At 38.6% G+C, this 19,104-nt stretch overlaps 1 protein-coding gene across 1 annotated transcript in view; it reads left to right on the top strand.

The window, feature by feature from the left end:
* The first annotated feature begins 2,741 nt into the window (after window positions 1–2,741).
* Window positions 2,742–19,104, top strand: part of LOC120323146 (sodium channel protein type 5 subunit alpha-like) — a 33,033-nt gene continuing 16,670 nt past the window's right edge. Inside the window, exons 1-13 of the mRNA XM_039380734.1 lie at window positions 2,742–2,996; window positions 4,015–4,133; window positions 5,685–5,792; window positions 7,364–7,492; window positions 8,282–8,373; window positions 9,429–9,632; window positions 12,193–12,250; window positions 12,923–13,064; window positions 13,543–13,740; window positions 14,821–15,003; window positions 15,548–15,946; window positions 16,688–16,814; window positions 18,739–18,977. Of these exons, the coding sequence (XP_039236668.1) occupies window positions 2,742–2,996; window positions 4,015–4,133; window positions 5,685–5,792; window positions 7,364–7,492; window positions 8,282–8,373; window positions 9,429–9,632; window positions 12,193–12,250; window positions 12,923–13,064; window positions 13,543–13,740; window positions 14,821–15,003; window positions 15,548–15,946; window positions 16,688–16,814; window positions 18,739–18,977 (2,253 nt within the window). The remainder of the gene's footprint in view (window positions 2,997–4,014; window positions 4,134–5,684; window positions 5,793–7,363; window positions 7,493–8,281; window positions 8,374–9,428; window positions 9,633–12,192; window positions 12,251–12,922; window positions 13,065–13,542; window positions 13,741–14,820; window positions 15,004–15,547; window positions 15,947–16,687; window positions 16,815–18,738; window positions 18,978–19,104) is intronic.

The raw sequence follows: 19,104 nt of genomic DNA on the forward strand, positions 1-19,104 counted from the left end.
TTGGAAATCTGTTACATATTTTTGTATTTGAGAAACAATTCATAGAAAATACATTTTACAGCTGTAAGAACAAATTATAAACAATTTTTATTTGGTTTTGGATTTTAATTTATATTATTACTCTTCAATGATAGTGATTTCATTATTGTTTTCTGGTGTTCAGGTAGTCAAAGGATAAGAAAATTTTAATTTTCAAGAGATATTAAATAGCACACTATTTAGTAGGTATTTAAACTCTTGAGAAAAGGTCAAAATGGTACTTTGTTTCTTCTGTGACATAAAGGGGAAAAGGGTTTTGCATTAACATTTTTTTCTTCTTTAGGTCAAATTGCTCCATCTAGACCTGGTGACATAAAAAAACAAATGCATCTCACCTGTACTTTGTATGCTATCTTCCCTGAGACTATGAGTAACAGAAATTATTTTGGGGATATTTTTAAAGATGCTTGAATGAATCAAGAACATTTTTTTTTCTGGATTACTCCCTTTTTGATAATAATTAGATTTTATTCAGCATTAGGCTGAGTAGTTCAGAATTCTCCACAAATGAGAAGTGTAGTTTAGCCTTTCACTCCATCCCTTGCAGCTGCTCTCAACGGAAATTTTGCTGCTGACGTGTGAGGCAGCAAGCTCAGGACTTGATTTCCTTTCCTTAACGTTTGTTCACCTGTGGAGCAATTTATAAAACCACCAGGAGAGATTCCCCTGCCTTCTCTCCAGCTCTCACCAAGGACCTGCAGGCTGTACATGCCCTCACGCTTCCTTCTACTTCCCCATCCTTGGCTTTAGCCAACAACCTCTAGTCTTCCTAAATTTTCCTCTACCTTCTGGTAGTCTTGAGGGAGAATGGTGTGACAATCAAAGTTTCTTTTCTGGGATTTGCAAAACAATTTCATGGAAGGGAGGGAGAGAAACTCACAAAGAAATCTGCAATGAACGCAGAATTTTAATGCTGAACTTTTGAGATCAGGTAAACTTTTATGGAAGTGGAGGGATGAGCATGTTTGGATGATTTGGCACAAAGCAGAGCAAAGTAATTATTGTATTCCCTCTGTGCATTGCACAGAAATTGCATCTTTTCATGCATCATCCACAGCTTTCATTACTGATACCACAACATTTAAATTACTCTGAAACAAAAGAAACACCACTTTGTCGAGATGAAGGCTTGAAAATTTATGAGTGGATGCTACAATTTTATTTTTGCCCTGATACTATGCACAGATTCCAGGTTGTTAACCTGAATGTTGAAAAGTGTAAAATAATGAGTATTCTTCCCTGAATGTCATATTTCTCTTCCAGAAATGACGTTAATTTGTGCTGGGAGCAAGGGTTATTTTTCGTATTCATAATTTTGCATGCTGCTCTAATGGGAGAGGCAGGCAGACTGCAAAAATGAAGTGATTTCACTGCAGTTAGTTTGTCACTGGCCTCCAGCTGTTGTTCTCACAGCAGAGGTTTCCTGCAGCTCAGCGGTGTGAGGTCAACTGAAATCATGTTGTATCTGGGGAGAAATGGAAAGGCTTTCCATGGCAGGGGGAGATACAGCCAGCACACAGGGGGTAAAATTGCTTCCACTATAACAAAGCCTCTTGACTCACACTGTGTTGTCCTGGAATGTTGTGTGTAGTGTCTGGAAAGGAAAGGTGGAAGAGCAGGTTATCTGGCAGGAGGACAGCTTGAAATTTTCAAGATTAAGCTCTGAGTGCTAGTTATGGAGTTAACTTTGAAGGACACTTGAAGTGGTGGTGGCAGCTTCTGGATGGAAAGACCTGGCTGTGTGTGTCTCTAATGTGACCTTCTCCGTGCAGACTCAGCAGTGATCCATCCAAGGGAGAGTCCTTGAGTGGGTGGGATCATTGCACATTCTGCAGGTGGGGCTGCACTGGCTCAGTAGCTCCGTGACTCTTTACTGAGTCAACAATGTCTTCCCAGAGGTCACAATCAAAGAAAATATTTTAGAGAAATCTCCTTGCAGAGTATGAACTCAGGTAGCATTTACTGAATGGATTGTATTCAAAACCTGACCAGAATTTCTCATTAAAAATGCAAAGTATTTTTCTAGTATAATGTCACTTTTTTTTTATTCTGACAAGTTGGCATAAAATATAAACTTTGTCAGATCAAGCATTTCTGTCCACCATGTCAGTCAGTACTGACTCAAGGGGTCACAGATTAAATCTTCTGACACTGGGACACTGCTTGTTCCTGTGCTGACTCCACCAGGATGGGCTTTCCACCTGAGTATTTACATCTGCACTAGTTAATGCAATACTTGGTCCTCCTGTTGCCAACAGCTTCCACATATTTGATGTTGTGGCAGATTGATGAGGGTTGCTATCTCATTTCCAAATATTTGATGAAACCAATATCTTTTTGTGTGTGGGGGGGGTTGTTTGTTTGGGTTTTTTTCCCCTGAACAACAGCTCAAGAACATTTAGGATAATAGGTATTTCAAACGAAGTGCTGTAAATACACTCTTAAGTTTCTAGAAATCTGCTTACATTCTATCACTACATATAATTAAAAAAAAAATGAACAGACTTCTCCCTGAAAAAGATATTGATCATATCTTTTTTTAAATTATTTTTAGGAGCTGATGGCTCAGAAAGTTGATGTCATTAGCCATGCATGGACAAACAACTATTTAATTTCCGTAACTTACCTGTTTTGGAGTTACTTACTTTATACTTATCTCTGTTATTTGGACAGAATTAGTGACAGGAAGAGAGGAATGAAAAATGGCTGAATTCTTACTACCTGGTACCAACAACTTCCGCAAGTTCACTCAGGAATCCTTGGCTGCCATCAGAAAGAGAATTGCTGCCAAGAAGAATTGTCGAAGAAATACTATAGAGCAGAAACCTGAGGTGAAACCACGTCCCCAGCTTGACCTGAAAGCTTTCCAGAAGTTACCAGCTCTCTATGGAAATCCTCCTCCAGAGCTCATTGGGGAACCACTGGAAGATCTTGACCCCTACTACAAAGATCATAAGGTTAGAGCCAGCCAACACGCTTGGATTTTAATCCTAATTAATTTAATTTGATTTGATTTAGTTTATTTTATTGTAAAAGAAAAGTTTATGCAAATGATTTATCAAAGAGTTTTGCTTACACCCCTTTAGAAAAACTATCATTCCTTTCTAGCTTAAATAATGCATGCAGCTGGCACAGCTGAGCGACATGCTTCAATCTTTAAAGGGAAAGCTTAATTCTGAATTATAAGAATTCAGTAATATGAAATTGATTAACATTTGAATCAGAATGGAAGCAGAAAGATTAAAATGGATAAAGAAAGGAAAGTGGTTTTTGAGTCAGATCCACAAGAAACTATAGTAATTTTTTACATTTTCTTAAATTCCATAGTTTGAAACAATATGTTTCACTCTATCTCAATGGTTATGCTCAATTTACATGTATAATAAATGATAACTAAATATAAAAATTATTTTCAAACTATTGCTGATTAATCCTTAAAAACTACTTATTCAAACTCTATATTCTAGTCATGACATATTGGAGAATATAATTTTTAACAATCAACAAAGAAATAGGAACTAATCCATTGGAAATTCTGCTTATTTCTTGAGAAATGGTTAAAACTTTGAACTGATTTCTACAGTCTAAGAGCCAGAGGATCACTGTCAACAATGGTAAATAAGCTGCAGTTTTTCCTTCCACCTTTGTATATCCTGACACAACGAGAGGTTCATTCTATTTCAAGACAATAATCATAAGCAAGATTAGTTCTGTGCACAGGTCTTTGCAAATCCCAAGGTATAAAAAAGAAGTTCATGCTAAAGAATATTTTGCAGCCTGAGAGTTAATGGATATTAACTCTTCCATCAATTTCTGATGAAAGGATAGCAAAGTAGTACAGAGTCTTTCCAATTAACCAAACAGACTAGAGTGGTATTCAGGCTCTTACTCATGACTGATTCAACAGGATATAGCACAAAAATATGTTCTCTGTTCAACTTCCTGAAAAATTATTGTTTGTTTATTTTTTAAAAGGTTTTCATAGTGCTAAACAAAAAGAAAACAATCTTCAGATTTACTGCTACACGTGCCCTGTGGATCCTCAGTCCCTTCCATCCAATACGAAGAACAGCAATTAAAATTTTAGTACACTCATATCCTTTTATTGGCTTTCTTCACTCTTTTTTTTTTTTTGATTATAAAACTCTACGTAATCCTATGCCTTTGTATTTTAGAGCATTGAATGAATCTGACCTTTTCTCCACTACAGATTGATTCTAATTATGAATTACCTCTGATATTATTAATGGTTTGGTGCTCTTGTGCTACTTAGAAATACATAGTTTTGTGAATATTGGGCTTATGATCCTGATTTTCTACAGATTTGTGTTTTGAGAATGAGCTCTGATATTGATTTCCTGGTGTCTCAGAAACAAGTATCTCATGCTGGATCCTTTCCCAGAGAGAAGATTAATAAGATCTCTATCCTTTTACTTATCTACTGGTTACCAAAATGTAGGAATTAAATTCAACTCATATGCAAAAGCTGATCAGCCATTGGCCAGTTTTAAGAGAAAAGGCTGAGACAGGCAGGCAGGCATAGGAAAACACATATAGAAAGAAAAAATCATGCAAACTTACTTTCTTCGGGAAATAAGACTCAAAAAGTATACCTTTGGCATGTAAAAGTAAATATTTCCATGGATGCTGTTGCAGGGAATGCCTTTGGGATATAAAGGTAATAGAGATCCCACCTCAGACGTCAAATTTAAGGGATGGAAATCAGTAGTGCATTGCTCCAGTTTGGCACTGGGGAATGAGACCTGAGCAAAAATGCTGTTTCCTGGAGCTGTGTGGATGTCAGGTTTCCAGCAATCTCCTGGCTCTGTGGTGCTGAGGTAGCTGCAATGGGTCTGAAGTTGTTGTTGCAGCAGTGTACAGACATCCTTGGAAGAGAGATGCCTCTGAGGCTTTCCCTGCCCAGAAGTAGGATGATGTTGGCATTTCAACACCAGTGGGTCCAGATCCTTGGGACAGTTTAACCATGTCTAGTGCTAAAGTCAGGAATTTTATTTTTTTTTTCGGGGGGGGGGAATGGAGAGGATGGACAATGGAAAAGCCAGATGTGTTTCCCTTGCGCTTCTACTTCCCGGATTTCCAAAAGGACACAAGGCATGAGGTCCAGCTCCAGAGGCAGGTGCTTGAGCTTAGGAATCTACACATGAGGAAGCTGCCCAAGTTCCCATTCTCTGGGCCAGCAGGTCCCAGGGAGCAGCTGGGCAGCCCCAACAGTTGGCTAAACATGTTCATCCAGAGTCATCTGAGGCACCTGTGAATATCCTGGCAGACTTCATGCTGTCCCTTCAGAGGAAAACAGCTTTGCTGGTTTAGAGTTAGGTTTGGGCTCCACCTATGTGACCTTGGGCAAGTTTTTAATTCTATGCTATAAAATGAGATTAAAATTGCATCCTTCCTCCCACTCTTGGAGTGGTTGAGGATCCTTTTACCAGGTTTGCAATGCTTAGGGCAGCATACAGAAGTCCATGAATAACAACAGTAGTAACTCAAAATTAACAAATACCCCTCTATGCTGTTCTTACATGTGCTTTAAGGAAAAACCCAGATACTACATCTAAGACTGATAGACTATCTAGTTACATTTCTGAACCAATATCTTATTCTTTGCCTTCACTCCTGTGACTTACATTATTCACTTTGTTTATCATGTGTACCATTCTAACTAATTGTGTGTTCATGGCTCTGACTGAGTCCTCGAAGACTACATCTCCATCAAAATTACTCAAGTATGTCGAGTAAGTATCTGTGGGTATGTATACGTACATTTCTTAATTCTATAATTAGATTGAATTATTGAGACTTGTCTTGCCTCCTTCACTCAAGGTAGCTTGTGGGAGAATTAAAAGGAAAGTTACTTGTGTTAGGATTTATATGTATGTATTTTTATTTTATTTTATGTGAGTATTTTTGTCTTTAAACTCAATATCTACAATAATTTTGGCGTTATAGGAGAGAATAAGTGCAGATTAAGTTCCACTGTTGAACTGGCTTCATGTCTGTTCTACTGCTCCAGTTTGTTATGCCACTTTCTGAAGTTACTCAGTAATTATTTTCTCTCTATCAAGATGCATTTCCCACTGTTACTGATGCAGATGAAGCACATGGAAAGCTGCTGATTTTCAAAATTCTTTCTAATAATGTTGAAATGCTGAGTTTTGCTCTAATAAAATGTTCTGTCAGAAGCTCTTGGCTTGCAGGACTCTGTTAGAAAGTAAAGTTCTTATCTTGAGTGTTGCCAACACTTGCAGTGTTAAATCACAAAAAATATGTGCCTCTGTAGTCCTTCCTAAAATGTATTATCCCTCGGTTTTAATTTTTGAAAAAAGAATATTTCAGATCTCACTTTTTCACTTCGTCAAAAAACTTCTAAAATATGAACACTGGTAATTCTAACACCTAACACAAAGAAAAAGATTCCCAAAGACTTAGTTTTAAAAAGAGGTCTAAAATTATTTTTTACTATCTCATGTTACATGACACTGAAACGGCTGGGAATGGCAAATCATCGTGCAAGCAGGAACAAGGCTTTGCATGGTATTGATATACATATCTCCAGAAGATACTGAGATACTTCTTTACCTATGAGAGAATTAAAGATTACATCAGAGTTGAATCTGCTGTTGGCATCAACTACCACTCAAAAGCATTTCAAGAATAATTTCTGAATACTTTCCAAATGAAAAGGGAAGCACTACATCCACATAATTTCTTACTGCATTTGCTGACTAGCAAATGAATGCCTTTTGAATCCTGTAGGGAGATCACTGCCTTCTTGAAATTGTAAGTGCACTCAGTTAAGTCCAGAAGAGCTTTTACTGATAATTTTCCATTAATAAGAATAATTGCCATCTTAAATTGAAAATCCTCTACTCCTGTATTCCTCTAAGTGTCTCTAATATTCTGCACAGAAGGGGATGCTGCGTGCCTGAAGTAAATAACGCACCGCATATCACACATTCACTTGGCCGCTTGAAACCGAGGAAGATACAAATTTTTGATCCTTATTTTAGCTAGTAGCTGGGAGCTTTGTGTTTCTGAAATCATGGAGACTCACATGAAAGAGTTTGGAAAAAAATTGTTGAGTGTCAAAAAGCTTGCAGGTTAAATCATGTCCAGGTTGCAGTCAGCTACTGTCTCCAGCTCCATATGAGCCAGATACTGATGGAATACACGGAAAATCAACAGCAGTCTGAGTTACTTCTCTCCAGCATTGGCTCGGTTTGCTGGCCCGGGCGTTAAATATTCTGACTGTGTCTCTTCCGTGCTAAGTGCTAGTATTGCTCTTTTCCTTTTCTCCCTTCCCTAGATTTACTTTCACTGGCATTTACACTTTTGAATCATTGATAAAAATATTGGCAAGAGGATTCTGTCTAAATGAATTCACTTTCCTTCGAGATCCCTGGAACTGGTTGGACTTCAGCGTTATCGTTATGGCGTAAGTGGGAACACATAAAATATGGATTATGTGCCTTGGCTCCCTGTGTTTGAAGTTCTCATTGCTGGGGTGCAAAAGACTTTGTCTGTGGTACAAAAACCAACACGTGGCTCTGAATTGCACCTGAAACTGTCTCGAACATTGACTCTCCCCCTTGTTTATCACTCACTATTTTACAATGAAATTTTAGTCTTTCAAGAAGGGAATAGAGCTGTGGAGAGCAAGATAAGCCAACTGGTCAGTGGATATGAAAGGATGTGGATGTGTTTAGACCACTGAAATGTGATAGCTGGGCATAAATACAGACGTACTGTTCCTATGAATGAAAGTATAACTTTGCAATTAGAATGATGGGTATAGACATCAGGACAGTGGGTTAAATTTTAGCTCTCTCTCCAAAAATCATAGTTTGAGCTTCATTTTCTGGTGATTAGCAAGTCTTTATAATGGTAAAATGCAGCTACAGAAGGGAGACGAAACCAGTTCAGCCAGTGTTTAAGCCTGAAATTAATATTTTTGAGAGTAATCTTTGTTTATATATTAAATGAAGGATGATTTAAGGTGCTGGCAAAAAAGCTGCTGTGCGCAAGCCAAGAGCCACCTCGGATGAAAACTAAAAATCAAGAAATGGGTTTCTATTGTATAAATCTTCAGACAAATCCTGGATATGTAGGGTTTTTTGAACTTAAAAGAAACTTGGAAGGATTGACATCCAAGAATGACCACTGTAACATGGTTGCCCTGTTTACCCTGTTCAACCACTTGACATATCACATCCGGACTTTACAGGTATGTGGGAGCATTTAGTACCTGGGGAAGTGTGTCAGTCCTTCGGACTTTCAGGGTTCTGAGAGCTTTAAAAACCATTTCAGTAGTCCCAGGTAAGAAATCTTACTTTCTGCTAGTTACAATTCATTCTTTGTTTCATTCAAAATGTTGGCTTTTCCCCCTTTTTTTTTTTTCCTCTATATCTTTCATGGATTTCAGACATGACAGCTGAATTTGTGGACACAAAGTGTGTCTCAGTTCATCTGTCCCAATCAGGACAAATCAAGTGTTAGAAATGATCTTGCACGTAGTTTATTTTCATTATGCTTTTAAAGATACCGTTAACACTTTATCATGTCAGTTTTACAGAATGTTGTCTCAGCTGGTCTGTGTGTTATGCCTCAACAGAAATAACTTTGGAGATTGAAGGGACTTTACTGTTAATCATCTCACATCATCAGTCTGTGGCAGGGGAGGTTTAGATTGGATATTAGGAAAAATTTATTATCTAAAAAGGTAGTCAGACATTGGAACGGGCTTCTCAGGAAAGTGGTGTAATCATCATCCCTGAAAGTGTTCAAAAAACATGTGGATGTGGCATTTGGGGACGGGGTTTAATGGTGAACATGGCAGTGCTAAGTTAATGGTTGAACTCAATCTTAGAGGTCTTTTCCAACCTTAACGATTCTGTGATTCTATCCCAGGGAAAACAGCTTCCTTTTCAGACTTCCCTTAGTTATAAAGCCAGTGGATTCTTTCTCATAGTGAAATACAAATTAAGAGTGAGTTGCCTCTGTCTTTTCTTTCTGTCATAATCATTATAGTTTACAGTATCTTCACAAACTACCGGTGTTGCGATTGAATTACGCATATCACTTTTTATGGATAAGGAAAACTAGACTATCTCTGTTTCCTCATTCTTGCATGAATATTTTGTAGGGATTAAGCGGACTTCTGAAAATTTTTAGCATCAATGAAATGAGGAAAAAATATTTTTCTCGTATTAGTCACTCTCATCCAAACTATACTTCTATTGTAAATATGTTTACCACATATTATCCTGTAATTTTTGTACGTTGGTTTTTATACATTGTTTTAACTGTAATCAAGTATGATATCTGAATCTGAGTTTTTCATCCCATTTTTCCCTTTTATATTGACTTTTTAGGACTCAAGATCATTGTAGGGGCACTTATCCAGTCTGTTAAGAAACTTGCTAATGTGATGATCCTGACTGTTTTCTGCCTGAGTGTCTTTGCCCTCATTGGCCTCCAGCTTTTCAAGGGAAATCTCAGACAAAAGTGTATCAAGAACACTACAGAGTGTGGTAACAAAACATGGGAAACCTATGAAATGTTTGTTAATGATTCAGGTAATTTTTCTCCTTGGTTCTTTTTTAGATGATAATCTAGACACCTATGCATGCATGCATAACCACTGCTGAGAATTATGTTTGTGTTTTGGTTGATATTTTGATGGGTAACTATCTGGTAATGGCTTTTTATTGCCAGAGCAGCTTGCAGGCATCCAGGAATGCTCTCCTTCCCCTCATTATAGGAAAAAGCACTCCCAAATTTTCCAGTAACATCCAGCTCTGTTTCCCTGAATATATAACAATAACTGAAACACTCATTAGCTCATTCTCTGTTGTAATTCCCTAAAGTTCACCTTTTACTACATGCTGAAGAGTCCGTCTTCATTTTCCTGCCCAGTGAGAATAACTCTTCAGCCTGAAACAGAGGAATTTGTTAAAAAGTCAAATTACTTTCTTCTTGACATCATATGTATCTTATTTTGTGTCTTATACAAGATATATACCACATACATCATTCATGGTTACACCTTGACTGAGGCTGGTGATGGAACTGCAGAGCAGAGATCTGGAAATACATCAAAGCATTCTCAAGAGGAACAACTGTAAGAGGCAATTCAGAAAGGAAGAGCCTTGTGCTAAAGGAGAAGCCTCAATATATGTGAAAAAAAATAGACTCAAAATGATGAATGTATGTGCCAGAAATATGAAGAAAGCTTCATCACTGAAGAAAATCTCCCCAAGCGAGTTCAGACATAGCAGCAGTTACACAGGGAGACGAGAATTCTCCCAGGGGAACTGTTGAAATACATGAGAAGCCACCCAGGATTGCTGTTTGTACACACTTTATGGGGGAGTTTTGTTCAGACAGGGTTTCTTCAATAACTTCATAGTCCAGAGGAAGAAAGTGTTTGTAGACAAAACTTCTGAGGAAAAACTTTTTTCTTGTACCTACCAAAAAACCATACATAAGAAGAAAGTTATTTACATGTACAGAATTTTGTAAAAATCGTAATTGAAAGCCAACTTGAAAAGAAACCAGGCAGTGACTAGAACACCACACAAGAGACCATGGATGTGACAGTTTGGCTAAAAATGCTGATTTTCCATGCTGAAGAAACAGAGAGCAAAAGTATCTAAATTTTATTATTTATTTAATGCAGATTATTGCAGCTGTATAGAGGCAATGACCTGGAGAAAGTTGAGCTCGAGAAATTAAAAATCCACGTTGCTTCACAAGTTTTGTCTTGCTCAAATTCTATGCCAAAAGGAATATGAAACAAAAGGAATAGGAGGGCCCAGACAGGTTTAATGCAAGGTAGATGACTTTCCTACAGGATTTAGGATGTACAGCACTATAAACCCAGTTTTCTATAAAATTTTTTATCTATATATTTATGGGCTGCTTTAGTCCTAATTTTGAGAGAAGTTCCCATCTCCACATGGATAATTACATGCTGTTATGATTACCTGAAGTTCAATCACTGACTTCTTAAAAAACCTTTCTATCAGTTGGCAGGAGCATAGCTGAGCAAAATTTGGGTGGAAAGTATCCTAGATAGTGACTCATTCCTTTGTAGAGTATTTACATAGTAGAGTTCAGCTGATACTAATGGTTCCTGTTGGCTCTGAATCACATTGACTTACCTGATGAGCACAGCTGAGGTTTGAGAAGCACCAGGAATACATGAGAGCTCCCTTATATCTGGGATAAGAAACCCACATCTTAATGGAGATAATTAGCTATTAGCACTAAAGCTTTTACTTTGAGTCTGCGGATAGCTCAGGCACCAGAGTAACTAATGTTAAGAGAAATAGGGTAAGAGTTCAAATGGCACAGCTCCAGCATCCTAATGGAGAAATCTTAATTTCTCAGTGAAGCAGGGTTAGGAGATGCTGTTTGGCTCAGCAGTGGTGGATATCCACACAGCCAAATACTTTTTGTTTCTCCTCAAAACAGGGCTTTGTTTTTTATTGCTCATTGGGAACAGAAGTGGTCTGTGCTACTCCAAGTGATGTTTGTACTGGAGAAGACTAAATACTGTGGGCCAGAACTGTGCCAGAGTTTGTGTTAATGGTTACCAAACCATGGATTGGTTTAACATTTAAATTAGGTGTTAGGAGGAGTGATGAGGCACTGGAACACGTGGCCCAGAGAACTGTGGAGGCCCCATCCCTGGAAGTGTTCAAGGCCAAGTTGGATGGGGCTTGGAGCAACCTGGTCTGGTAGGTCTCCCTGACCATGGCAGGGAGGTTGGAACAAGATAAGCTTTATGGTCCCTTCCAACCCAAACCACTCTAAGATTCTATGACTGTGTTTGAGCCTATGCCTCCAGTTCTCCACTTCCTTTAAGGAGATGTAGCCAAAGTGATAATGTGTTTTCAAATTCTCTATTTAAGGACTGCATTCAGTCTGAAATTTGTACATAACCATATGAATGTTTATAAATGAGGCCAGGACATCCTGCAATCTGGTGCAGTTAATGTGAGCACGGGAAACCTCTATGTGTGTGCACACACATTTACAGGTCACTGGTTACTCATCACCACGTATTCAATGATGGAGGATTCAGCCTAGAAAGTGCTTTGCATTTAAATTTTTTTCCTTTTTTTCTTATAGATGATTTTGCTAAGAAAAATGGCACATTAGATATTTTGCTGTGTGGTTCTGGTGCTGGGTAAGTGCACTTAAGAATATTTATTCTTTGGAAGTTTTCTCTGCCTCAGTACTTCTATGTTTGCTCAGTCATGTGAGACCAAAGCAGAAATTCCAAGCTTTCCCTGAATGCAGAAACAGGAACACAGAAAACAAAGTATAGTAAACAGTCAGATAATGTAATACTTGTAGGAAAGGAAGTATGAACCTGCAGTTGGCTTATTCAGGTCTAAATTCTGTTTAGACTTTCCAGGAGTGTTGTCTTTCCCTTCCCAATGGATGTATGAGAGAACTGAAAATGTGAAAGATCTGGGGTATGGCACAGGACAGGCACTCTCTTCTCTGTGAAGGCTCATGAGTGTTAAACTGGAAAAACAAAACATGAATTTTGGAGGGCAGTTTTGGGCAAGGAGGGAGATGTGACTACTTTGCAGTGAAGGGCAGGGGATGAGGAGCGGTTATGAGGCATCTGTCCTGGGATGGTGATCTAACTCCAGTCTGTCTTCTTTGTTGCTGTGTTGTGGGTGCTGCTTTTTCCATCCCACCTTCCAGCCAATACTACCTGGAGAAGAAAATTAGTTTGCAATCTAATGAAAATGCAGAACTGAATCATAATCAGAATTCATACATAAACTGAAGTTTTCCTTGAAATCTGCACGGCTAAAAGAGCTCCATTTTTTATTATTACTTCTAGGGCCTGTCCTCCAGGCTACAAATGCTGTAAAATTGGTCCAAATCCTGATTATGGTTTCACCAGCTTTGATACATTTGGTTGGGCTTTTCTTTCCTTATTCCGCCTGATGACCCAGGACTACTGGGAGCGTCTGTACCAACAGGTACCAGCTTTGTGCATAGTTCAGGGTTGATCTTCAATAGTTGAAGCAGAAGATGTGTAGAGAGGACAAGAAGCCTCAAATAAAAGCAGTATCTGCAAGTCATCGAGCCCACATCTTCTGCTCTGCCTTCCCACAAGCTGTGACTCCCAGAAAAGGGATGCTGAAGTGTTTCTCAGCTCTATCACCCTGCTGGCTTAGGGGCTTAAAAAAAATGCTAAAAGGGTCTTGTACTGTCCTTCAGAAATATAAAAATGCCTCGTTGATTGTCGTCATGGGGTGTAGGTGAGGGTATAGGAAAAGGGAGAAAGAGGGGGAAGGAGAGCTGGGGAAGGAGGGTCAAGGAAGGTCTAATTCCAGTTAAGCTGCCTAAAGCACATGTCTAGGAAGCTCAGTGCTTCTAAAGAATTTCAGAAACACACTGAAAGCCTATTTGGTACTTTTTATGGTAATGTTTATCCCTGGGGTGTGTTGCTTACAGACCCTCAGAGCTTCTGGGAAGGTGTATATAGTCTTCTTCATGATGGTCATCTTTCTGGGCTCATTTTATCTAGTCAACTTGATTCTGGCTGTAGTAACAATGGCATATGAAGACCAGAACAAGGCCACCATTGCTGAAACAGAGGCAAAGGAAAGGAAATTTCGGGAAGCCATGGAATTATTACAGAAGGAGCAAGAGGTATATAAATTATTGTCTTGCGAGCATTAGTCTCTGTGTTCTGTTGTCGGTCACATAGGAACGTGGACTCACAGAGTGGTTTGGGTTGGAAGGGACCTTAAAGATCATCTTGGTTCAAACCCCTGCCTTGGACAGGGAACTTTCCACTAGACCAGGATGCTCAGAGCCCCCTCCAGACATAAGAAAAAGTGCTCTCTGTGTACAGCTCTATATAGTAATCCTTCATGAAAACAGGAGCAAGTGATAACTTTTGAAAGTAGTGAATCCTAGAGTTACAGAACAATTCCTTGTTCAGCTGTGTATTTTTCCTGTGAAGCAATGACTTTTGTTGTAGACAAAGAGCATTAAAGCCTGATGCTACTTTTAAAAAAACGGTGTTTTAAAATCTGAAAATGTAAAATTCCATCAACCAGCAGCTTCCAAAAGAAAATGCAGTTGGTTTTAAATTTTTTTTTTCTTCTATTTCACCACTGTGGGTGGCTGAGCAAAGAATTATACAGTAATTCTGCCATTCAACTGCATTAACATCTAAGCCAAAACCTATGGTAGTTGAATGAAAAGTCTCTTGGTAACTTAAACTGCTTAGAAGCTTCTGGAACAAGATAGTCATGTGTTTTGAAAACATTGTCCTAAATTCAGGATGGGAAGGAAAGTCAGCCACGGGGTGAATACAGTCTGAAGGATCCCCAGTGAAAAGATGGAATTTTAATACTGTTTGAGCATTTCTTTTGTGGAAAGGGTATATTCCACAACATTATTTTCAAACTGAGTATTTTTATTGTAAGCAAATCTGCCATATGGTGGAGTAGGAGCTATAATGTGATTACTTTGCCTCTGGCAGGCCCAGTACATGCGATCATGTAACATACTGCAAACAGCAAATTGTTCAGTGCTCCATATGTTGGGGGAATTATCTGCTCTTTCTTTTAGTCTTATCATATATTGGAAGATTTTTAATGAGCTTTGTGAAACACAAATTGTTAACAGGAAATAATAATATTGAGCACAGAAGTGTTTTCTTTCTGCTTTTATTCAAAGAACCCAGCAAAAATATCATCCATGTTTTTGTTTTAATTTCAGTCATTGGGTATTAAAGGAATCGATATCCTGTCACTTAGCTCCTTTGAAGACCCTTCTCTGTCTGCCAAAGAAATCAAAGAAAGAAACAACAGGAAAAAGAGAAATAAGTCCTTGGGGATAGAAGATAATGAAGAAGAAGAAGAATTCCCCAAGTCACAGTCCACAGACAATCAACGAAAGTTGGTAATCTATTGTCTGAATCTGAGATTCTTACAGCTTTTCCAATTTTAATACTAAAATTAATTGCTTGAAAGCATAAACCAAATAGCATTACAAGCACAGATCACTCTTAGGTCTCTAAAATAAAAAAATTTTTGGGATAAAGCAGAATTAGATGCAAAAATTAATTTGGAAAGGAAATGTTATAAGTGAAGGATGCAAGAAGAACTGTAATAGTTAAAACACATTTTCTATAACACTGAGAAACAAAAAAAAGTGAATGATTACTAGAAGTTAGCTTTTATACCCTCATTGTCTATTAAAATGTCTTGCTTAAAATATAACTATAAAGATTACCATGAAAATAGCTGCTATAGCTGATAGGATTTTATTATCTGCCTTTTAAAATATAAATATAATCCTTTCCAGAAAATCTAAATCAAATAAGAGTTTTGGACTTGCAGTGATTGATAGTTAATGTTATGAAACTCTAAACATTTACTGCTTCCCCAAATTTTCTGTGTGATATTATGGTGTTCTCTCTATATTGCTTTTCCTGGGCTTTTAGTCTCTCCTTGGCCTGGTGTATGGTCCCAATGCAAACCAGGGGAGACGCAGACTTAGCCATGGGAGCGTGTTCAATTTCCAAATACCCGCTGCAGAAGCTGATTCCAGGACGGATTTCGGTGCTGAGGAAACCCACAGTGCTGGGGGACACAAAATCCGGTGCCATTCCCTGTCGGGCACACAGATGGGAAGACGCTCCAGCTGGCAAAGCCAAATGAGCCACAGCTCTCACCCCCCTACCCCGAACTGTGTGCAGAGCAAGTGGGCTAGCACAGATGACTACCATGGTGTGGTTTTGGGGCTGGGAGGAGGAAGCAGCAGGGTTCACAGTCAAGATCCAGTGTCTTCTGAAGGATTAGTGCTTCCACCGGTACTGGAAGACTCGGGAAAGGGAGGTCTGGTAAGGAAAAACATATTATTTTAAATATATCCTCCATGTTATTGTTTATTGATCAGTGGCAGGGGTTTCTTGTCTTAGGAGTTTCATTGCAATGTCAAACAGTGATGTGAACTGAAGTATGTTGATGTGAGGAGTTTATAGGTTGTCAGTAGAAACTGGTTTTTAATAGTCTGATGAGTTCCTGAAAACCAGACTTTGACATTCCTGTTATAAACTTTATGTTTCTGCTATTCATTAATTGTATTAACACATTTTTAAAGGTTCCTAATGCTGAAATTACAAGTCACCAAAGAGTCTTTTTGACCCACACTCTGTCCAGGGGTGTCACTTTGAGCAATACCTTTGATTTTTCTTTTTTCTCCGTAGCACATTTAGCATCACACAGCAGCTTTTTCTGCAAGTTCTCCAAGTGGGCAGAGTTGCTTTTCTAACATTTATCCCTCATCTCTCCCCTATTCCATTAGTCTCTTGAATATTTTCTAGGCCTATTTCCCCTCATACACTTATTCCCAAGGTCTGTGCTTGCCCTGTTGCCATTACACGCTTGCAGGATCCATTTACTACACCTCTATTACTGAAGAGTAGGACCTTCATTCTCAACATCTATTACATCTTGTAAAAAGATACATTTGTTTGGCTGCGTGTCATTGTTCCTATTAACTCTCATAGTTACCCATCATCACATCCTACTTCATTTCATTCCTGTGGTATCTCCCTAATCATGTTTACTTCTTTGAGCAGCCAGCTGTGCATGATGAGAGCAGCATGATGCATTTACCTCCTCATCTGTCAGTGGAGTACTTTAATGAGGCTCTTCAGAGACAGAGGGCAGCAAGTGTAGTCAGCATAATTACCAGTGTCTTGGAGGGTAAGTGGTTCCTCAAAACGTTTATTTCAATCCTGAAGTAATGCTGCCATGAAAGAAAAAATATATTGCTTAAAGGTTAACAGAGAACTGTAGGTGTGTGGTGAGGAATTTCATTGTTAATCTGGCTCCTTTTTAGAAAAAAATGCATTATCACACAGCCTTTATGTACTGGAACATATCCTTTGCCCATTGTAAAAGCTCATTTTTGGGACAGACTGTGAAGGGGGTTGGAGTGAGAGCGGGTGTAAGAATTTTGTTTAGCATCTGACCTGCAGGACTGGGACACTAGTTTTTCCTCCTGTGATTTCTGCTATGTCACTAGCAAACACACAGGCATGCAGAATCCAGCAATTAATAAGATTATGCAATTAAAATTAGTTGTGGCAATTCCCAAATTTCTAATGTCTCACCTCACAATTTTTTTATTCCTTTAACTTACCTTTCCATGTGAATTTTTTTTTTTGGGGGGGGGTTAATCAATGACAGTACTTTTGATGACTGATGGTTTTGTTGTAGATCTTCCTGAAAAATTCCAGTTCAAGTTGTTCGGGATGGTGTTTTGTTTTGTTTTGTTTTGTCCCTGTTGAGGAGCTCTACCACCAGCTTTTGGACCACAAGTATGGGATTTAGCAGGGGGGGTACCCTGTGGCAGGGAGGTCTCTTTTCTTAATTTTTTTAAAAACATTTTCTCAGGAGAATCACAGCTGGAACACATCCAGTTGAGTTTTGCTTTGCAGTGTAATTCACCAAAGATCTGGGTTTTGTTGCACAGTTTCAGCTGTGAACTGGGATGCAACAGGACTTACAGCTCTAAGTGGCTGCATATTAACCTGAGAACAGGCATCAGAAAGGATCTTTACTGGGACCTAAACACCAGTTCTGCTGGATCCACAATGTATTCATAAAGAAAAAGTCAAGTGATGCAGGAGAATGGAAGATGAGCTAGACCTGGAGTGAAGGCTGAGTAAAGGTGATCAAACTGGAACAAGCATGGTAGAGTAGAATCTGGGATTTGAGCCTAGAGAAGGAATGAAAACTAAACGGAGGGAAGAAAAAAGGACAGGTCAAACTAAGAAAAGAATATCAGTCAAATCCAGTTCATTTGATATCTGAAAAGTTTTCAGGTCTTTGAAAACCGGATTACTAATTCCTACTGGGCTTGCACTAAGTCAGCTCCAGTTTTTCAATGAATTTGAAAAGGACTTAAGCTGGATCACAAGTGTTTTGAAGGACTTCGTTAATACTGATGATGAAGAAGGAAAGGCTATGAGACTTATATTTGATCAAAAAGATGCAAGTGACAAAGACAGAACAGCTTCTGTCCCAAGTTTTATTTATGGAAAATGGAGAGGTGTGGAAAATGGTAAGTGTGACCTTTCCTACAGAAGTGGCCTAAAGCCAAATTTCAGGCACCATAGCTTGGATTTGCCTCACCTACAGTCAGGATTCTTTTGTCTGCCATAGACTCTCAAAACTCCCTCGAGAGTCAAAGGAGACAAAGTGTTGTTGGGTGTGACACAGCTGATGTCCCAGACATCTCCGTGAGGACAAGGTGGGAAGTGCTGTAGCCACGCTACTGTCCTACAAGAGAGTGAGAAGCCTCTGCATCACAAAAGTCTGCATTTAGTCAGATGATTGTAGTACCAGTCTGAGACTAAGACAAATAAAACCCCTACCGAAGGCTTTTGAAGGAAGTGCTCATGAATGCATTTGGAATCTGAATTTCTCTGAATATTTATCTTCACATTTATCAACTGATGTAGTGATTAAATGAATGCCAGAAAGTGCAGGGAAACTTTGGGCTCTGTGAGAGTTGAGAGGTTTACTTCTTCTTCTCTGGTCTTTTGAATGCTTTAAGTTGTTATTTCACCATCTTGCTCAGTGGTAACTACTTAATGATGGTGGGGTTTTCTTTTGCATTTAGAACATGAAGAAGCTCAGCAGAGATGCCCACCACGCCTAAAGAATCTTGCTTTAAAGTATCTGATTTGGGACTGTTGTCCACTTTGGTTGAGAATCAAGAAAAAAGTGGCTGCTTTCATAAAGGATCCTTTTTTTGATCTCGCTATCACTGTTTGCATTGTGATGAACACTTTGTTCATGGCACTGGAGCACAATAATATGTCAGATACTTTTAAATTCATGCTTAAAGTAGGCAACTTGGTAAGTAATTTCTCAGCTACGCAACATTTTATAGGATTGATTGATTGATTGATGGTTGTTTTCCCTTGAGACATAAAGAGCAACAGTAAAAATTAGCAAACTCTGCATTTATAAGCTTTGTTTCTAA

Source organism: Pipra filicauda, unplaced genomic scaffold, assembly GCF_003945595.2.
Source record: "Pipra filicauda isolate LSUMZ 115617 unplaced genomic scaffold, ASM394559v2 scaffold1_size10287979_pilon, whole genome shotgun sequence".
Taxonomy (NCBI): Eukaryota; Metazoa; Chordata; class Aves; order Passeriformes; family Pipridae; genus Pipra; species Pipra filicauda.